The sequence below is a fragment of the Penicillium concentricum genome (genome assembly GCF_028827145.1).
Source record: "Penicillium concentricum strain IBT 3081 chromosome Unknown utg000003l_segment0_segment0, whole genome shotgun sequence".
Classification (NCBI taxonomy): Eukaryota; Fungi; Ascomycota; class Eurotiomycetes; order Eurotiales; family Aspergillaceae; genus Penicillium; species Penicillium concentricum.
The window spans coordinates 1,100,645-1,121,403 of NW_026622756.1; the positions used below are offsets into that span (position 1 = coordinate 1,100,645).

General features: G+C 47.4%; 9 protein-coding genes across 9 annotated transcripts; 6 read left to right on the forward strand and 3 right to left on the reverse strand.

Moving 5' to 3' along the window:
• Positions 1 to 626: 626 nt before the first annotated feature.
• Positions 627 to 1,717, reverse strand: N7517_008248 (exosome non-catalytic core subunit RRP45; the record flags this gene model as incomplete). The annotated part of the gene is made up of 3 exons (XM_056725978.1): positions 627 to 1,236; positions 1,297 to 1,416; positions 1,473 to 1,717. 3 exons carry the CDS (start codon positions 1,715 to 1,717, stop codon positions 627 to 629), a joined length of 975 nt encoding a protein of 324 aa, XP_056576829.1.
• Positions 1,718 to 1,892: 175 nt separating this feature from the next.
• Positions 1,893 to 2,980, forward strand: N7517_008249 (spliceosome-associated CWC15 family protein; the record flags this gene model as incomplete). Its single annotated transcript, XM_056725979.1, has 8 exons — positions 1,893 to 1,902; positions 1,961 to 1,983; positions 2,038 to 2,114; positions 2,166 to 2,459; positions 2,513 to 2,594; positions 2,648 to 2,818; positions 2,874 to 2,909; positions 2,963 to 2,980. The coding sequence occupies 8 exons, from the start codon at positions 1,893 to 1,895 to the stop codon at positions 2,978 to 2,980; spliced, it is 711 nt and encodes a 236-aa protein (XP_056576830.1).
• A 2,029-nt stretch (positions 2,981 to 5,009) lies between these two features.
• On the forward strand, positions 5,010 to 5,737 carry N7517_008250 (RNA polymerase II mediator complex head subunit MED22; the record flags this gene model as incomplete). The annotated part of the gene is made up of 3 exons (XM_056725980.1): positions 5,010 to 5,121; positions 5,197 to 5,336; positions 5,456 to 5,737. 3 exons carry the CDS (start codon positions 5,010 to 5,012, stop codon positions 5,735 to 5,737), a joined length of 534 nt encoding a protein of 177 aa, XP_056576831.1.
• Positions 5,738 to 6,198: 461 nt separating this feature from the next.
• On the forward strand, positions 6,199 to 7,044 carry N7517_008251 (dihydrofolate reductase; the record flags this gene model as incomplete). Its single annotated transcript, XM_056725981.1, has 1 exon — positions 6,199 to 7,044. The coding sequence occupies one exon, from the start codon at positions 6,199 to 6,201 to the stop codon at positions 7,042 to 7,044; it is 846 nt and encodes a 281-aa protein (XP_056576832.1).
• Positions 7,045 to 7,310: 266 nt separating this feature from the next.
• Positions 7,311 to 10,162, reverse strand: N7517_008252 (putative voltage-gated chloride channel (ClcA); the record flags this gene model as incomplete). The annotated part of the gene is made up of 3 exons (XM_056725982.1): positions 7,311 to 7,469; positions 7,526 to 7,912; positions 7,970 to 10,162. 3 exons carry the CDS (start codon positions 10,160 to 10,162, stop codon positions 7,311 to 7,313), a joined length of 2,739 nt encoding a protein of 912 aa, XP_056576833.1.
• Positions 10,163 to 12,646: 2,484 nt separating this feature from the next.
• Positions 12,647 to 14,412, forward strand: N7517_008253 (MFS transporter; the record flags this gene model as incomplete). Its single annotated transcript, XM_056725983.1, has 6 exons — positions 12,647 to 12,718; positions 12,845 to 13,013; positions 13,080 to 13,460; positions 13,529 to 13,794; positions 13,852 to 14,322; positions 14,368 to 14,412. 6 exons carry the CDS (start codon positions 12,647 to 12,649, stop codon positions 14,410 to 14,412), a joined length of 1,404 nt encoding a protein of 467 aa, XP_056576834.1.
• A 277-nt stretch (positions 14,413 to 14,689) lies between these two features.
• N7517_008254 (aspartate/glutamate racemase family protein) lies at positions 14,690 to 15,421 on the reverse strand (the record flags this gene model as incomplete). Its single annotated transcript, XM_056725984.1, has 1 exon — positions 14,690 to 15,421. One exon carries the CDS (start codon positions 15,419 to 15,421, stop codon positions 14,690 to 14,692), a length of 732 nt encoding a protein of 243 aa, XP_056576835.1.
• An 800-nt stretch (positions 15,422 to 16,221) lies between these two features.
• On the forward strand, positions 16,222 to 17,368 carry N7517_008255 (lolo protein; the record flags this gene model as incomplete). The annotated part of the gene is made up of 2 exons (XM_056725985.1): positions 16,222 to 16,407; positions 16,457 to 17,368. 2 exons carry the CDS (start codon positions 16,222 to 16,224, stop codon positions 17,366 to 17,368), a joined length of 1,098 nt encoding a protein of 365 aa, XP_056576836.1.
• A 1,603-nt stretch (positions 17,369 to 18,971) lies between these two features.
• Positions 18,972 to 20,504, forward strand: N7517_008256 (uncharacterized protein; the record flags this gene model as incomplete). Its single annotated transcript, XM_056725986.1, has 1 exon — positions 18,972 to 20,504. One exon carries the CDS (start codon positions 18,972 to 18,974, stop codon positions 20,502 to 20,504), a length of 1,533 nt encoding a protein of 510 aa, XP_056576837.1.
• Positions 20,505 to 20,759: the final 255 nt, after the last annotated feature.

Genomic DNA, 20,759 nt, shown 5'->3' on the forward strand with positions numbered 1-20,759 from the left:
TAATCGGAAACGAGGTATAGGGAGCAAATAGCAGATTTGACGGGGTTTGTATTAGAAAAATGTGGGAGTCGAGTGAGAATGAGGTCCAAGGGTGGCTTAGCGGGCGAAGGCAGCAATTAAGCTATGTTGATTTGATGCGCGGGTAGGCGGTAAAGCGCTTCACAACAATCAAAGAGCTCAAATATTCGGAAATATATTCTTATTATTAGCACAGTGATGGTATAGTTTTACATGCACTTCATTTCTGTACTTTATTCGATATACTATGGTCAAAATACATTTCTAATCATTGGCCGTCCCGGAGTCTACAACCAATTGAACTAAGAATAGGGGGCTCTTGGCAGCCGGAAATATACTAACCGCTTTGTTTGTATGGAGTATACTATGTAGGAACCGACATTGCTCCCACTAAAATGAAAGATATGTTGGGGAAGAAAAAGTCAGTAGAAGGTACTTGAGTGGTTTTCATGAAGTTTTAGGTACACAGTTTACATGTAAAACATTAGGAAAAATGGTTAAGTTCATTCATCTACTAGCGCCCATATGTGGCAGCCAAGTATCATTGATGTAAACGCCATGCGAAACTCCAGTCCCCCGATCGTCAAAGTAATGGTAGTACATGCTGTTCATTCGATTTGAACCAACCGGTCATTTTCTGCCCGAGACTCATCGGCCATGCCAATCTTCGCCCGCTTAGCCAGGTCGGCCTGGAGGACCTTGTCAACAGCAGCATTGATATCTTTGACTTTTTCCCATGCCACATTTGTCTTGTTCACAATTGCCATGGCATCTGCTGGCGCACCTGCGTACTTCGAGAGATAACAGACATCACCAGCGCTATTAATGCCAATGACAAGATCACCCTCGGCAGCCTGCTCCTCCTTGAGGGTGGCGTCAACAATGACATGCTTGCTGTCATTGAAGGTGTGGAATGTGACTGAGAGAGGCTTGTGTGTGATATTAAGTGCGACAGGCACACGCTGTTCAACGCCGTAGACTATGACACGTCCGTCTCTCACCACAGCATCCGGCCGGCGGAAGTGTTGCAGTCCAGCCATGATCGCAATGCAGGCGGCATCAGTAATGTTTCCATCGTAGTCAATAATGTGAACATCGGCTCGAATCGCCCAGCAGCTCACACCCTTTAGAATACACAGAGATTCAGTATCGAGGGCGTTGGAATGGCGGATGATACGATCAAGGGTGTTAGTGGCGTATGCCTCGATGTCGTTTGTTCTGCAAGAGGTAATTGTGAGCACAAATCAATGCATAACGATGATGATCGGTGGTATATACCGTCCGTTTTCCCAGGCCGGTGAACCCATTGCACTCAGCTCCAGGTTGATGTTGAAGAGACCATCGAAGGGTCGGTCTTCACGCGGTTTAGTAACCTCAGCAGAGATGCGAACAATAATGCTAGAGAATCAGTCAGTGATTGTCATTGGTAGACCAACAAAAGATCTGGAACTCACTGTGTCTTCCCAAGCTGCAGCTTCACATGTCCATATTCTTCACCAAAGGAGATGTTGAGAGGACGATAGTCGTCAGGCTGGCGACCATCGAGACGCACATCCTCACGGAGCGCCTCGAGAATAAAGTCGCGCTCTGCGATTGAGAGTTGCGCTTCTTTCGACATCGTTGAGGGAGGTCTAGCAGCCCCGGCGCGGGGATCAGAGATGCTTTCTTTTTTGGGCCATTTTGCCCGTGCAGGCCGCATTGTAGCGGTCCGGAGTATTATTATTCCGAAGATTACGCCAATGGTAGGTGGAATACGTAAGGCGGTGAGAAGAACGTGAGGAGAAGGTTGGTGCCTGAGGCGACTACGTACTCCCAAAGCTGGAAGCCGCAACGTCCTAGGACTTCTAACTTTCACTTAGCAACCACACAACAAAATGACTACAGGTATGCCATTAGAAGGAAAATTTGCGAATATGAATATTCATAGCTAACGTTGCTTTAGCCCACAGACCTACTTTTGACCCGGTACGGCAACTTTTCTCAACACGACTCTTCATGGACATTGACTAATTTCAACAGGCGCAAGGCAAAGAAGCCCTCCGCGGCCCGGCCTACCACCAGCGACTCCTCCCTGCGCATAAACACCTGAAAGTCCGGTATGTAAAACGAACTTGGCCAGACCGCACCGATCACTGACATTATTCTAGCCAACCTGGACAAGGCGGCGCCGCCGACGCAGACCCATCGCCCCGTGACCTTCGCGCAGAGCTTCTCCAAGCTGAGGCAGCGCACTTTGCCAAGAAGAATGGCGTTCCCGTCGAACAACCAGCTATTGCTGAATCCTCAGCCCCTAAGCGACAAATTGAAGCTGCGCCACAAGATGGAAGCGATGGCGACATACAGGAAGAAGACCCAGAGGCCAAACGCCGACGCATATTGGAGGAGACGCGTGACATAGATGCCGATTCAGACGAGTCAGAAGACAGCAGTGACGAGGATAGGTGAGTTGAATCTAGGATCTCGTGCTTAGGACAAATAAACTGACAAATCGCAGCGACGAGGAAGACGAAGCAGCCGAGTTAATGCGGGAGCTTGAGAAGATTAAAAAAGAGCGATTGGAACAAAAGGAAAAAGAGGTATCTCGCATTCTCGCACCCTGGATCCGACAATGGTGGCTAATGCGTAACAGGAGCGTGAACGGGCAGCCGAAGAAGAAGAGAAGCGTGAGGTTGACATCGCGCGCGGAAATCCTCTGCTCAATTCCCAGGATTTCAGCATGAAACGGCGTTGGGATGACGATGTTGTGTTCAAGAACCAGGCTCGGGGAACAGAGAACAGAGATGGCAAGGAATTCGTCAACGTATGCTTACTTTCCTTTGGCTTGTTCTTATGACGTTAAACTAATTCGTTCTCAGGATCTTCTTCGTTCTGATTTCCACAAGCGCTTCATGGTATGTACCTGTATTCGCTCTCATTTGCATACATTCACTAATCAGACTTTCAGGGAAAATACGTGCGTTAGAGTCTCCTGTGATAGTTGGGTATCCAGATGTCAGTTCATGAGGTATTTCAGCTTAGCGAATGGATATGTATTATGTTATGTTGTTTTTGACGTTGTATTAAAAGAATATCATAACTGTCAAAAGGATTTTACCCTAAAGCAATACCCCCAGCAATCTCCACAAAAGCACATAGTGATGTAGTTTCAACCTTATTTCTTGTACAATTATTGAATATAGGAAAGTTGATTTGCACACTTTACTTCCTTTCCACTATATTCTATATTTTGCTACTAGTTCTTATCCTTTTAGCTACAGCACCAAAAGGGGGAGAAATATATTAACAAAGTCTTGAAACAAGACATCTACAAAGACTTCGAAAAAGACACGACAAGCCTGCATAAGGATCCAACTGTTCTTGTAGCTGTCCTTTTCTCTTGTCCAGTGAAGAATATTCCGATGGCACTTCATTCAACTTCCTTTCATGAGTTCTCTTGTCTTTTCATATCATTGGAAGAAACTGCTGGTAACAATCTTTGACTTTCTTACTCAAAACAAGCGATTCGCCTATGATTATTTTTAGCGAGGAACTATTAAACGCTTTAGCATTATATCATAAAGGACATTGTTATAATCAAGGGCATTATCAATTCATTCTTTGGATCTCGGTTTCCTCCATATCAAAAGTTCTCGGTGCTCCCACAAAGTCCTTCGATCTAAGCACCATCCCCTTTGAGTGAGATACAACATCTAAAGCCCACAAAGACATACAGATCACAGACAATATGACCGAGCATGGAAGAATCCCTAATAAATGGCGAATAATCAGTCCCAGACAAACGCAATATCTCTTTTACAACCTCGAAATGAACAAATTTGCAGTTGATCCTGAGAACAAAGGCATATACTGGGTGACTGTGGATCTTCCCTTGACCCTGAGTCTTAGCCATACTGATGAAATGCTGCTAGAGTTCGCAATTTGTGAGATCCAGAACTACCGCGTTCTCATTCAGCGAGAGCCAGAGCATTGAGTAAGGAAAGAGTGTATTTCGTTCGGGGTAGCAGAACCGGAGGGCCATTTTCTCATAACAGAAGTGGCCCTTCGAGTTGTAGCTGATGCTGTGGCTCTCGCAAAACACTGGCTGGAGGAAATTCGTGCTCATAGGGTTATTCTTGACCGAGAACGTATCTTTCGTGACGCTTGAGGAGAAGTTTGAGAGAAAAAGGGAAACTTAGCACTAGTTCCAGCCCTAATTGTACATAGAAAACTCGTCTGTACGGTTTTATATTCTTGTAGACTGATAATTCTAGTATGTTTACTCCGTGCTATCATTCCTATTATTCTAGCTATCACATAAGAAAGAACGTCAAAAAGAGACATTGGAGTATTATTTTGCATACAACGTCCTACATATCGTCTCGGCTAGATAAATGAAATTGTTCCTGAGACAACAGAAATCAAGGATTTTACTGGAAGAAAGGCTCTCTGGAAAATCTGTAAGATGCGTAAAGGCGAAAGGGAACTATATGCAAGTGGAAGTCTAGATTTATTCTATGTCGTTAAGTGTAGGGGTTACTCTTGTTGTACCCAACCCGAAAACGCTCCCCGATGTTGGCATCTAATACAAAAGCTAACTATATAGTAGTTAATGTAGATATTTGATTCATATACTAATTTTTAGCTATCTTGGCCTGAGTGATCTTATTGAGTGAAACAGAAGTGAGAAAAATTAGATGGATAAATAGGTACATAGTGAGACTGATGGTAGCACTTGAGGTTAATGAGGTTCAGGGCCTGTCTCGGTGTTTGGCTGGGGGTAACCCGGGAAAGGGGCGCCTGCCCGGGTGCGCCTGAGTAGTGCGGGTGCCTATGTAGGTAAAGTGTAGTGTCATGTGATGCATCATGTGACACAAAAAGAACAAAGAAATAAAGGCGGTGAGGGCACGGCAAAATTATCTGAACACGTGACCCGCGGGTAATACCGGCTTCGCTCCCGCATCTACCCGTACCTATCCGCCCCACAATAATTCTTATCGTTATCGTTAATCAGCATGGATTCCCCTTCGGATTATCCCCCTTCGGATTTATCCTCATCTTCATCCGAAGAGAATAACAAGAACGTTCCAACCATGGATTCGCGTCCAACCGCCAAGGAGTTGCTTGGTACGTATTAACCTTGAGCTGCTGCAGCTACATCCGTGTCTCCCATGTCCCTTGACTAACAATGTGACGTGACAGACCGCGTCGACTATGATATCTCGCAGTTGCTGCAGCGGTTCGAGAACATTGTCGCCATTGCTGCCAACAAGTTCGACGGAACCAGCCACGTCGATGCCGCTGTTGAAGCATTCCAAATCGATGTTGAGTCCACTGCCCTGGTATGTTGATCTGTGCCCCCAGTACCCAGTTACCAAGCTACCTTTCCCCTTCCCAAGACGAATGCAATTGAGCTTCCAACTTCACACTAAAACGTGAGACTAACATTTCGCTACCTTAGATTCGTGCCGCAGAGGACCTCCTCGCCTTGTCTCGCCTCATGAAGGAGCTTTGGCTTTTTGGCAAGCTCGATACCCTCGGTGAAGATGAACGTGACGTCCAGCGTCGGGAGAAGCTCGAGGGGGATGTGGAGGCCATTCGGCAGGCCCTTGAGGGAGGACTGTTGATGCCATATTTGGATGGCCCCGGAGAGCCCGAGAAGCCCGGGGACACTGAACAGTCCGAGGAGCCTGAGTCAAAGGACTCCGAGCAGGCCGAGAAGCCTGAGAAGACCGAACAGTAACGGTCATGTCCCCAGGCCCTCCTCTGAAGCATTTTGCCTGTTGGCCCTTGAAGCTGTTTCGCATGTGATACCCACTTGTTTCCTTACGTCTGGCGTTCGACCGGTGTTATGGCGCATTCAGTTTACCTGCGATATTGAATCAAAACTCAATTTTTACCATTACTTGCTGCTTCGCTCGCTGAGTTAGACTAGAAATAGTGTAGCATCCTCCCTCCCTATAGACCTTGCTCGACCGGAGGAGCTCTGCAACCTCAAACGATGTCATAACATGAATAACCCCCAAAGAGAAATGACTGCAGCTGTATAGTGCGGGGCGATAAGCCCAGCTCCGATAACGATTTCTCCCCTCGCGACGCGAACCTCCACTCCACCATTGACCATCCTCTCTCACAACCGAAACCTCGCAACGCTTGTCTCCGGGTACAACATTTCACCTCGAACCGCAATCACCTCTCACCAAGATGCCACCTCACAACCCGCACCCGCTCCCCTCTCTCACCCTAATCGTGGCAACGACCCCAATCCGCACCGCGTCGACCACAAAAGACGAAATCACGCGTCTAGGCATTGGCCTAAACGGCACCCTCCCATGGCCCCGCATAAAGACAGACATGTCATTCTTCGCCCGCGTGACATCGCGCCCACCAAGCCCAGGCAAGACAAACGCGATAATCATGGGCCGCAAGACATATGACTCAGTTCCCACCTCGCTGCGCCCTCTCGCAAAGCGAATTAACGTCGTGATCACGCGCGACACGTCCGGTTCTGTTTGCGAGAGCGTAAATGCGGAGTTGGGGAAGATGAAGAGGAAGATTGCGGCTAAGGCCGCTGAGGCTCAGACACAAGCACAAGCTACGAATGCGGAAAAGGAGGCTTTTAACCCGCCTACGGATGCTGTCCCGGCTCCGCCGGCGGTCCCGATGACTGATGCGATTGTTACGCCGAGTCTGGGCGCGGCGTTGGAGCAGTTGGACTCTGTGTATGGGGCGCAGGGGACGCTTGGGAAAATTTTTGTTATTGGTGGGGCGGAGATTTATAATGCTACGTTGAAGATGGGTGGTGAGGAGTTGGGCGGGAGGGCTGTTAGGGTTGTTATGACGAATGTTGTGCGGAAGGGGGCTGTTGATGCGCCTGCTTCGTTTGAGTGTGATACGTTTTTCCCGTTGGATGGGCTCAATGAGGGGAATGGGTGGCGGCCTGCTAGCTCTGAGGAGGTTTCTGAGTGGGTTGGGGAGGAGGTTGATGGGGAGTGGAAGGGCGATGGGGATGTTGAGGTTCAGATGGTTGGATATGAGAAATTGAATTAAACATGCGTAGGATATGGTCCTCCCTGTGGATGATTGACTAGTTAAATATGTTCAAAGATTCGTACTTGGTGTGTGTCTGTCCAAACCAAATAAAATATATACAACAAAACTATGCACAATGCCAATGTTGGCTGAGTGAGTCCACAGAATAGATAGACATAAAATGAGAGTATATGCAAGGCTATGCGAACAGTTGAATCAGGATGCTCGACAACGCCGGAAAATGCAAATGGAAAACAGTGCAATGGCCGATCAATGGTCACGGCCTAGTCGCTATTCTCCTTCATGAATTTCACAAATGCTTTCTTGTGTACCAGGCCGGCATATTTTCCGTCCTGAGTAACGCAGAGGTAACGAAGACCCAGCTTGGCAAAGCATTGGTAGACCAAATCGATAGGGGAATGGACATCAAGAGCGATTGGAGCCTATGAATAAACAAGTTAGTATGGGCCAAGATATTGGAGAGGTTAACCAAGCTTACAGGGTCAATATATTGACTGAAATCTACCTGGTAGGCATCCTCGGTTTCGCTGTCATAGACGGCGGTGGAAGGATCCATAGCCATCCGACATATCGTATTGTCTTCCTCATCGCCCAGCGTGTCTAGTGCGTACTCGAGATCCGGTGCTGGGATCAGACCGGCTAGGACACCCTCACGTAGAATGGGAAGTCCGCTGTCCAGCTCACCTGCCATGAGCAGGTGTTCCAGTTTGAAACGGAGGGCCGTGGCTGCGACGAATGGCGATGCAGAGATATCGATGATGCGATTCTTCCGTACTGGTCGGACTATGTCCCCCAGCTCGGCATCGGTGGTCGGCTGGAGTTTGCTATCAAGGAAGGGGTAGGAGTTCATATCGGTCAACAGGTCCTGGTATCAATTAGTATAACGTTGAGGTTGGGATACCAGGGGGAGGGCAAAACTTACATAAATACTGCGAGGTTCAATGGCATCCGCAGTCCACTTGGCGCAGAGCACAGACAGGGAAAATGGAAGCACATGGTTGAGACTTCCTGTCAATTCGAACAGAATCACAGCCAAAGTGACCGACAGTCGTGTCACACCGCACATGGTCGCACCAGCGGCAATCAATGCATAGACTCCTGGAGTGACGCATGCCTCAATCCCAGCAACGGCAGGGCAAGAGTCGAATAAGAAAAAGGTAGGATGTCTAAGAGCCCAGTACTGGATTAAATGTCCAACAATCCGCCCCATCAAGCCGCCAACTACCATAGATGGCACATAGATGCCCGCAGGCACTTTGATACCGAACGTAATAATAGTCAGGAAACTCTTGATAACAAACGCCACCAGAAGGTACTGGACGACTTCAAGAATACCGTCCGTACGGGGACATAGCCCCGTACTCTCGACATCTGCTTCACAAGGAGAAGCTAGCTCGAATAAGAGTTCCGTGACAGGAAGTTTGGTGTATCGATTCCAGAAGCTGACAACGCCTGTAAATAGTGCAACGAGGAAAACCTCAAGCATTGGCCAACGCTTGATGGCTGGAATGCGACGGAATGATCGTGCCCACAGGCTCGAGGCTTTGATGAAGAGCGCGCCAGCGGCGCCTCCCATAATACCAAGAAGGATGAAAATGAAAAGCTCGAAGATCTGCCAGTCGGAAAGATACCGGACTTCAAATAAGACGATCTTACCTGTTCCATAGGGGTTGAGGAACTTAAGGGACAACGTAGCTGCAATGCAACAAAAGAACGTCCGGAAAAGGGTCTTGGGTGGGAAATAATAGCTGACTTCTTCCAAGCTGAAGAGGACACCGCCAATCGGAGCACCAAAGGCAACAGCAACACCACTAGCAGCACTGGCACTCAGAACCTCTCGTCGCTTTCCATCGTTTTGGTTATACTTGGCGAACAGACGACAACAGATATTGCCCACGCAGGTGGCAATGTGAACGTATGGGCCTTCTTTGCCCAAGCTCAGACCAGACGAAACACTAAAGATCAAGCCAATGGTTTTGATAACTAGCGTTTTCAGTCCCATATATCCGTGGAGGACGAAGCCACTGTTGATGACCTTGACTTCTGCCACTCCACTGCCAGCAGCAGAGTAGTAGATCATAGCTGGACGGGACGGAATATTAGGCAAATTTCCATGTGGCGGACTCATCTCTGGCTCCGAATGAGGAGACTCGGAGGCACCGAGTCCATTTGCAGATTTTGTCCCACGGGAGTCGGCGCCCAGGTTTTCATCAAGCGTGGCAAGAGAAATGGACGAAGGAACAACAGTTTTTGTGAGCAGAGTCAAAGCACACGAGATGAGGGCTAGTGTCACAACCCAGAAGACAAACATGACGAAGTCTACCCACTGGCGTTCTGTACCCGATGGCGAGAAGATCCCGGACCAGGACCGCCATGCATCACAAACACCCAGCCCTTGACAGCAGGACCGCCGACTACGGAAAAACTGGGTTGTGCAGAAGCCTTCCTTCAAATCAAAGACCGACCCTTCAGTGACATCGACGAAGTAAGCAATGGCAGCCGTGATGCACCCAATGAGCGCGACCAAGATCCATCCTTGTGCACCGTCGAAGGCCGCTAGCAATCGGCCTCGGACATCTTTCCGTTGGCGGAGTAGGCGAAGTCGTGCGCCATCGGCGATACTATCATGCACCCAATCTGTGGAAGTGAATTGATCGTACCAAGTCCGCTCATCCAAAAATGAAGAGGCAGTAAGATTGTCCTTTGTGGACGGAGGAAGGCTAGCGGGTCTACTATCGCCGTCTATACTCGCTCGTCGGCTGAGCCGCCTGCCCGCAGAATTGGCACGGCTATGATTTCGCGTTCGCCGCAGGCTATCGGCGGCCAGAAGATGTCTAAATGAGTCCGTGCCAGTACCCGACACTCCGGAAGTGCTGGTGTAAGACCGTCGCGGAGCTCGTCGTCGGAACTCTTGAGCAGGCCCGAGAAGGCTTGTTGTTTCCGTAATCTCCAAGGGCGCATCGAGGGACTGGTATTCTGTATGTCTTTCGGAGAGGTAGCTTTGAGATCGTCTGTAGGCACTCGGTGAGGGGGGAGCTGTTTGGGCAGTGCGTGTGTTTTCGGTGTCGTCTTGCTCGCACAAGGGAGCGCGGGTCTTTGGAAGTGACCGAGGCATGTCGCTTAGAAAGATTTATGCTTCAACTATATGTAGTGGAGTTGGCAAGGGTCAGTCTTATCAGCAGTTGGAGATATGCCGAAGACGATCCACATCCGACGTAAACACGGAGTGAAATGGAGCTCACACGACCAAAGAGATCAAGGGACTTTACTTACTATATAGCATATCTCTTCCCAAAGCTCAATGCTTTAGAAGGATAAACAAAAACAAAAAACAAAAACGACAAAGAGATAACAGTGAGAAAAGAGAGTCCAAGATGAGGTGACCCCATGGATGATCGACTTAAACGGCGGGGACGCGTCAGGCGGAAGTTCAGTGCTGACCCACCAGCCACTATAGTCATTTTTTGTCTATCTTTAATTTATTTTACTCGTTGAATGTTCAATGCTCAGCAGTTTTGTGATGGTGATTCGATGGTTTGTTTTTCGGTGTTACATTCCTCTGATCATCTCCACGTTTCCCGCCGATCAACATGTTTTACTGTACGAGGGGCATGCTCGTCTATATCATAGGGACAAAAGTATACCTGTATACCCCGTGCTCGTGACGCCTCTCTGGAGTTGACGATAAGCGAGAGCACTGAAGAATGTCTGTGTTACAACCCTGGAAGCATCTCCTTGGGTTACTAACTTAGGTTAGGATGTTGAAACCATTCTCGATATTTCCATTTTGGGGGTGCATCCGCCCCCCGGCTGAAGGGATCCCTGTGACAGACGCTGCCCAATCCGATCGTCACCCGACGCTGATCTCTTGGCATGCTTCATGAAGTATACGCCACCGTGCGAGAACCCGGGTGTCTGTGTCCGGGCAAACAGCGTTGGCCTCTTTTCGGGTGTCTGACATCACTGGGATATAAATACTTAGTTATCAGCTCGAGCACGCGGCTGACTTGAGGCTCATTTTACCGTATACATTTTTCAGACTATCCAACACTAGGGCAGAGATCGCTCGGTACGTTCCGATTTCACTGGTTCTAGCTTCACGTGTACAAAGTTATAGGGAAGCAAATATCGCTACTCTATAGAAAAGAATACTCGAGGTCCATATCTACGTCCGTCGCTCGGAACATTTTTTAGACACTTTTTCAACATGGTCTCCTTTACCGCTCTTTCATGTGGGGTTTCAACCTCAGAGAGTATGGGATTCATAGATATAGAGTGGATCTATGTCAGGCCACCGTAGTTATTTATTTTTTTGGCGTTTCTTCACGACAGGATCCGAAGTGGGGTTTAACGACGAACTCAGTCAAGTTGGGTGACCGTTCAAGTATCGTAATATGTTCCTAGCGTATTCCGTACATATTATCAGAAAGTTGATAGGAAGTCTTGTTTTATGGTTTGAGGGCTCACATGACTCTATACACTGCTATTATATAGAGATACGGCATAAAAGGACTAGAGCTTCAAGACTCCAAAGCTGACCGGCCTTGACGGATGAAGTCTCGATAATCCTGTCGTCTCAAAAAGGGTATAGTAACTACCCCCTTCGGTAGATATAATAAATGCTTAGTTTGAATAAACTAGACGTCGAGTGAAATACTCTACTTTAGGTGGTTTTAATGGTGCTATTCGTAAGTGTAGGTTTAAAACCGTGATATTCCCTCTGACTTAAACAAGCACCCATTTTACCATAGTGCTTGTTAGATTAATATCTAACTAACAGGGAGTTTTTTTCCCCTATAATAAATGTTAAAGATAATGAATATGTACCAGTTTGGCAGTGAGAATATAATTTAAAGTAGTCAAATGTGGCCAATTTTGCTACGGACAATGGCGAGTGTAGACAAACTATTGCTCCCCTATGTATATAGCCTTGGTGTCTGACAACCGCTCTATAGTAAACAATCAAGCATCAATAGGAGGATCCAACAGCTTCAATATCTTATTTTACCTTCTCTCCGATTTAATTATATACTGCACACTTCCGGTAGGCACATATAGATTTATATTCGTGCTATCACTCCGTACAACTGATGAGTATATCATTTAAAATTGAACTTGAAAATTGTTTGTGACAACTGCACATCATGAACCATTACAATAAATAAACTAGATTTCCTCGCCTAAGGCCAACCAAAAGACTGCGTGATTATTCTGCTATTAATTGGCTCATCTGCCTCGGCTTTGGGACCCCATTGTTTATAGAGTGAGCACTCCCCTATATAAGTGACTAGCATAGCCCAGCATGGCGCCTTTGGTCTTCCATCCCTAGTTCGGGATGCAAAAAGCAAAAAAGCAATATAACAAATCACAATGCGCCAATCAACTATTGATATGCATCACTGATCATAAGCGGCAGCTGGGGATTGGCTCGACATATGTACAGTAAAGGAGCTGAAGTGCAAGCAGGGGGTCCACGGGTTCATCCGAGCTTTTATGAATCCATATCTTCCCCCAGAAAAATGCTGCTTGGTTGTCTTCAATCCTTTGACATTTTCTTTTAGGTTAGGGCAGTGAGTACTCCGTACGGCCAACCCGCAATATGGTATGGCTTCAGGAATTCCGGTCTTCAGAGTCGTTTGTCGTGGCGACCGTGTCAACAGCCATTTTCACTGTGAGTGATCGCCCTCGCCAGTTCCTGTCATTCGTTAACATCCGATTTAGGATTTGTTTATTTATGTGATGGTAAGACGCTTCATTATGTAGATTCACGGTGGTGTATACTCACCTTACACTTTAGATCATTCCGATCATGCCCACGGCCTTGATTGATCGTATGGGCGCCAGCGAGCAAGATGGTACAAAGTGTTCTCAGTTATTTCGCGATCCACCCGCTAAAACTTCTTCAGTTCAACTATGGGTGTCGATTCTCCTTGCCGTATACGGCGGCTCGATTCTTTTTGGATCGCGTAGGTATTGCGCATCGCATAACTCTGGAAAAGGACAAAGCTAAATAACGAACTTCTACAAAATAGCATTCTTCGGATACTTCGCAGACCATTGCAAATTACGACAAGTGCCCTTTGTGGTAGGACTGGTTGCCCTTGCTGCCTCAACTGGTCTCTTTGCACTTGCTCGATCCTTCCCTGTCCTCATTATTGCGCGAACGCTACAGGGAATATCTGCCGCCGCGGTCTGGATTGTCGGGCTTTCTATCATTGTGGATAATGTGCCCAGTGAGCGCGTGGGGGAGGCTATGGGTTATACTACTGTTGCGCTTTCATGGGGATCTTTGTTGGGTCCCGCTCTTGGGGGAATAATGTATGACAAGGTAGGCTTCTACGGGGCCTTTATAGTGCCTATATGTCTGCTTGTCGCGGATTTAATCATGCGATTTGCAATGATTGAGACAAAGAGTGAGTCCATACACTGTCGAGTCACTCCTGTCTTTTCTTTTAGCCGTGCCTTGACTTACTATTGACAGAGTCCACCGAAGTCAACGATTCTCTGTGCAACGAGAGCTGCAGTAGCTTTGCAAGTGGATCAGAAAGTGCCACTGAGAGCTTCCCATATTTGAGCCCCGATGAGCAATCCCCTTTGCTGGGACTTTCAAAGTCAGAGGTAAAAAACGGACAGAAAGGTGAAACCAAAGCCTCGGTCACTGTTTTCAATCTACTCCGCTCTCAACGCTTGCCACTCGCATTGGCAACAATTGTCATGATTTCTATTGTCATTTCATCTTTGGATGCAGTAAGTGAACAGCCACTTTGAATATCGCATCAGATGCTTACCTCACGCTTTCCTCAGACGCTTCCCCTATTCGTTATTGAAAAGTTCCACTGGTCACCTAGCGGTGCTGGCTTGATATTTGTTGTACCCGCCATCGCCAGTTTCTCCACAATATACATCGCAGAACACGCCAGCAAAATAGGGTCTCGGATCATCGGAGCGGTTGCATTCATGCTCGTCGCCATGTCGTGGTTTTTGATGCAGCTCGTCAAGCATAATACCACGAATGATAAGGTTCTCTTGGTTGGGATTCTAGCGGTGCTAGGTGCATCCATCTCCACAATTCAGATGATTGCAATGACAGAAGTATCATATGCGGTTGAAGAACACGAGGCAGAATTCCCTGGGGCTTTTGGTGATACGCTCCCCATAGCACAAGCGTATGCGCTCTTTAACATGGGACTTGCGGGAGGCCAGTTGCTAGGCCCCGTTATCGCGGGAACTATCCGGGTTCACGCTGGGTGGAGTGCGCTGATGGTCACTCTTGGGGTTTGTTGTGGGTTGATGTCGTTATCTCTCTTGATATTCCGACAGAGGCCGATCAAGTCCACGGAAACCCAGACGGAAGAAGGAGCTTAAAAAGGGATTGGGTATATGGACTCTGCTGGGTGTTTCTCGTCATAGAGTCACCAATCACGGTGTGCTTTTATTGTGTACTTATAGATTGTGTAGAAAGGTCAGGTCGTCTTCTTTCATAGTTAAATATTTAATTGATTATATTTCCCCGAATTCGTACAATAAAACATCCAAAGGCTGCATTACTATAGACATCATATCAATCAAGTCATCGAAGGATTGAGCAAGTCATATTTTTAGAATAAATCTCTGTTCTTTATTTACACTTCCAACGATACTCTCACTCAAATTCCGTGTAGCCTTTGATCTCCTTAGGCTTGTGCCTCGGATAACTTTCCCTGCTCTGCTTCAAACCCATCTGGAGAAGAGGGATTGCAGAAAAGACAGTCACAGGCATAGGATCAACAACAGGAACATTGAAACCCACAAGCTCAAGCCGCTTTCTGATTTCTTCAGCACAACCTATAAACCCAGTGCAACCCAGGATAATCGAATGTGCATTATAATCACGCACCAGACTCAATGCTTGCTCAGCCAATCTATTGGTCATCTCATCGACTTGACCCTTGATTTCAAGCGATCGCATGTCGATGGCGCGACAACCGACAAACCTGCCTTGGTGACCATAGGCATTGACAGAGTCTGTGATGATGGGAATAGACTCCTTCAAGATGGTTACCACACCGAACGTATCCGCTAGACTGGCACAGATGTTCATGGAAGTCTGTGCCACACCCAGAACCGGGATATCGACGACTTCTCGCAAGACGTCCAAACCGGGGTCACCGAAGCAATCGATGACTATGGCATCGGCACCATTTTCCACTTCTCGTTGAGCGGCGGCAATCATGCCGGGGACTGCAAATGCTTTGTCGGTTCGAGATTCAACGGAGGATGGGCCAGTGCGCAAATTGACGACCGAGCAAGTGATTCCATTTTTGCAGAGTTCTTCTATTTCCTCGGCGTCGAGGTCGATCGGAGTGATTATTGGCTGGATGATCGAAATTCGCATATTGATCACGGAGATTGGAGCTTTTGCGTCAAGTTAGAGAAGCGTATTCCAGACGAAATATAATGGACTTAGGAAAGTTGACTTCAAAACGCGACATCGAATTCTAGAGTCCTAGAGTACCTGTCTGAAAAACAAGAGGGGGATACCCGGCAAGCGTTACCGGCAAGTTCCAGATATCATCTACAAAATTCAATCAGCTACTGTCACAATGCATGAATCACCGTCGTACAGCATAATTGGTTAAGTTATATGGCTCAGTTGCATAGTGCATACAAATCGATCCATCAAGGGACCTGCACCTGCGAATGCTGTAATGTAATACTCCGTAGTACTCCGTACATTGATACATTGATATGCAGTTGATTTCTCAATACCTTCAGCCAGCCTCCGGACCCACTAATTATTACAGATCTTGACACAAATGCCAAGTCTATGGGATATTTCCCCATTTTGTGGCGGCGTGGTTATGCAGATGGAGCTCTTCAATGCATTATATGCATGTAACATGTCGGCTAGATTGATCAGAATTTGTCCATCTATGAAAAGAACAAGTCACATTACATAGTAGGTGACTATTGACCAAAAGCAGATTGTCGGCGTTTCTATTTCTGGCTTGCGCTCTCATGACGTGGCATTTCAAGTCAGAGAGCTATTCATACTGCCGATCACAAAACTAACATTATGTACCACGTGTAGTTCGAGTCGATATCTCGTGTATATAAGGAAGAACTAGTCGGAGTCAAGTTTGGTTCATCAATTACACCCTTGATTCACTTTGCCTTCGAAAACACTACTCCAACATGACCCGGACATACGTCGAACCTGCCAACATCCCTGTCATTGACTTCAGGGCTCTTTCTTCTGAGAATGTTGAAGAGCGTAAAGATGCCTTGAACCAACTTGACGAAGCATTCCAAACATACGGGTTTATCTACCTGTCCAACCACGTCATTGGACAAAAGATGGTCGATGAAGCCTTGGCTTGGGTAGGGCTAATCCCTCAACAATTCAGTAATAACCGCTGACAACCAGCAGTCCAAGCGTTTCTTCCACCTACCAAACGAGGTCAAGAAGCTTTGCAAGCACAACACAGTTGCAGCTGACCACCGCGGCTGGGCAGCTGTCGGGACTGGCATCGTCAGCCAGGATGTCTGGGACAAGTCCGAGATTGAAGAGATGCGCAAGAGTGCACCAGTCGAGCAGAAGGAGATCCTTGAAATGGGTAACCCTCACTCGAAGGGTGGTCCAGGCGAGTCGATTGTAAACCGTCTACTCCCAGAGGACCAGTTCCCTGGATTCCGCGCTTTCCTCGAGAAGTGGTGGGATACTTGTTTCAACCAGCAACTCCTGATTCTGCGAGCACTTTGCGAAATCCTAGGATACACAGACCTTGACTATCTTGGAAAGCAGCAGGATCCTAGCCGCAGCCGCAATCATATGAGCTGGCTGTATTATCTCTCTCAGCCGGTCTCCCCGTTGAAGTCGGGTAAGAGCAACCGGTTGAACACACACACCGACTTTACACAGTTGACTCTGCTGTTCCAAGATATGGTGGGAGGCCTTGAGATTCATGATTACAAGGCAGGCATTTTCAGACCAGTGCTTCCTAAGGCTGGGACCATGATTGTGCACGTTGGAGACATGTTGGAGAAGCAGTCGAATGGCAAGTGGAAGAGCGCATTGCACCATGTCTCAGCTCCTATCCATCTTAAGTATGGGGATGAGACAACCGACGAAGACACCGTTGTTGAGCGTTTCTCTATGTCCTTTTATGGAACTCCTCAGCACGAGGTGATGATTGAGCCAATTCCAGGATGTGAGACGAAAGGAAAGTGGCGAACTTTGGAGTGGGAGCCGAACATGACTGCCGGTGCTTGGATTGAGAAGAGAGTTGCACTTGAGTACGGAGACGGACAACAAGCGCCTCCAGTTGTTGCTGCTGCATAGATACGAACTGCAGGTGCTCTCTTTCGGTTTCATTATAGGCTTTGGCCTGGTTTCTCTATGATTTCAATCTTTAGCTGAATATAAATGAGATTCAATATCAGTGAAAATTCATGAAGCGACACTTCAAATATAGAAAAGTCATTTCCACAAATTAAAAAATTAAAAAAGTCTGAATCGACCTAGTCCACCTTCAAGTATAATAGATGAAATATGTTTCTATCTAATCCTACGATGAACGTCACTCGAATATTACAAGCTGAAGTCTTCCTTTCGACGCTCATTCACAGACTCGATTTTTTACTGCGAAAATATATGCAAACGTCCAATGAAATACATATATTGTTTCAATATCCCATACTTGTGAGGAAGCGTGGGGTATTTCCCGAGGCCGTGCCCCTGAAAATGCGGGTCGGATCGGGCTTGCCGTGATCAGCATCCAATGCATACTGTGACGTGCTCGCTATGATACTCCGCGGAAAATAGCGCTTTTCAAGGTTTTCCATGTTAGAGGCGGTGTAAAATTGGATCAGCAGGAGACATACACTTGAGCAGAAAAGAAGAATTTTGGTGGCTAGCTGAGCCTACCTGGAACAACTTTCCGTGCATGCTGCATCTTGATCGGCTCCCTAACCCCTTGTTGTACTACATCTAGATCGATCTACCAGCAAGCCATTCATCGCCATCACGTAAAATGATGTGCAAAGGCTAAACTACCACTGGCTGTTAGAGCTGTGCATTGCTCGTGCATCTATGCAGGTAGTCAACTCGAATGCTGGCGCCATTTCCGCTAGCCTCGTCCCTTATGCACCCCACTATGCCCAGCTATTCTCCTTGGCTTAGTTTGACACATCTGAACTTGAGGGAAATGGCCCGAATGAGCCTGTAGATGATAGATCTGTGTGATCATGCAGGCTCTTTGCAAGCATGCAGCACTCGAAACAATCTTACAACTCAACTATAACCGTTCTCAGATGTACAGGTGGCGAATACGGGATCCTAGGATGGATTGATCTCATTCTGGCTTCAATTGCGAGAGAAGAGCTTACGAGTCCATGCCATATGTATCAGGTACATACTCCGTATGTGTGCACGCACCTATGGATCTGGAGCTGCCCAGTACATCTCGATCTTGTGAAACTTGTCTTCCGACCCTGCATGTATTCAGCCGCGGAGAGCTCTATGGTTGCACTACAGACAATAGCTTCTCTAGGATGTCCCTGGCAAAGACATTTTGCCTGAGAGGTACCTGAATTGGATGGGAAAAACTGGAAAGCTCGTGATGATCTTCTGGAAAGCTATTGGTTACACTCAATGTTCTAACATTGAATGCTTGCAGCATGGCATGTGATCTGCAAATTCTGGTACGCATCTATATTTGGTACCCTGCGTCAATTGACGAACATACTCTGACGCTTCCTATTAGGGCTTGTGTCGTAGCAGCGGACATTCTTGCAGTTCGATAAAATCCAGAACCGTATTCATGTAACGTCCAGATGTATGCCAGCTAATAAATGTAATTATACGTCCTCGCAAAATCGCTCGAACTTTCGTTATTTCAATGTCAGAGACTCCATACTTCACTTTAAATTCCTCTCTCTGGATTATGCCTATACCAACGAATATCGCAAATCTTCTGATCGGAGGGGATTCTAAGCTTTCGATTCACTTCGAAGAAATTCCTTTCCACGACGATGGAGCTCGCAATGGCTCCAGGTTCTATATGCTTTCCACGAACCATGCCCTGAAAGACCATGAGGAAAGAGACGACGATGTCAGATATCTGTCCAAAGGCAAACAAGGTGCCACTAAGCTGGCCCAGCTGCTTAATGCCCCTCGTATCACAAACGAAAAAGGGAATCCAGCCCAAGAGGACGAGAAAGCTGTTGTGCGGCTTGGAAGAACCGCCATGGTTGTCGACGAGACATTTGACGCGCAACCTATCCACAGTCACATCTGGAACTCCTTCATGTCCGTTGAATTCCGCTTCCCGAAAGCAGACTTCACGTCTCTACAATATCTACAAACTTCTTGGAAGGGACTCGAATCCGGCGATACACTCTTCACCAAGGAGGGAACGCCAACCTTCGAGGAAGTATCCATCGTTTCCGGAGTGTGTCTATTTAATGCAAGACTTTTGGCAATGAGTGCAACGAGCCCAAAAACTGGTGACGTTGACATTCCTCTCCTCAGAGACTCAATCCCTACATACAACGAATTGGATTATATTGCGCGCTCGTCAAGCGCCATCGCCGATGTCGCTGCCATGAACATCTCAAGAGCTCGCGAGCAGGGGTCTGAGCAGCGAATTAATATAAAGCTCGACATCCCTAGCTGGCACTACTTCCACTCGGTAGCCACGAAGTTTGCGTTGAAGCAATGCTCGAATACCCAAGCCTTGGACTGGATGGACGCGGTTGACCAACGACACGATCAGATGGGACAAGTCTTTGTGGAGACCATAAAGGATGAGCTTGAGCAACGGGGCATTCATGACAGCACCAGCTATGTTGTTGGCATCACATCAAGGACTAATCCAGCTGCCCTCATGATTCGAAGATCACTTGAGCACGGAGAAGTCCCCTCCTTGGAGGCCATTCTCGCCGCCTTGGACTCTGAAAAGGACGGGTGCTGGAAGCGATTCTACGAGATGATTCCCCTCAAGGAACGACCCACGAACCTTGACCAGCTGGGCTATCTTTACTACGTATATGAAGCCATCCAGCCGTCTCTCGTGGAACGCCAAGCTGAACCGATACGCCTGACATCCAACCAAACCAAGAAAGTCAATTTGTCAAAAAAGGCATTGAAGAAGCGAAAGCCTCGCCGCTTGATCATCAGCATTGATGACTCTGCAGAACGCCGCATTTACTCCCGAGCTCAAAGGATACTCAGCAAGATCCGACAGTGTAGCGAGAAGCCGGAGACTTTTTTGGTAGAGTCATATGTCTGTAGGAGATTTTTGATTAATGGGAATGAGGATAGAGCACGACTAGGCCGGCTAGATCCTATCCCTGATGTTCCAGCTCATACCGATCTACACCATGAGATTGTTCTACCCTACGATGCTGTACGGAATCTGTATGGAGATGATTGTGCTCTCAATTTACAGAAGCGGCTTCGGGAAGTGGGCCTTTGAAGGGAATGGAATGAATCAACATATTTCGGGGCTCAGAAATCCAATGTAGCAAACCTCTAGCCTAAGATCACTGGTACCACACTACTAACTACGTACCATCCAAACATACTCGCGATACGTTCAAAACACGAGGATAGGGCGCCATTGGCCCAAAAAGGAAACCCCGGGAGAGCCCCAATATCAAACTCAAATCACCTTCGCGCGCACACCTGAGCATCGCTTGCTTTGTACTATTGATTCCGATCAGGCCAGTGT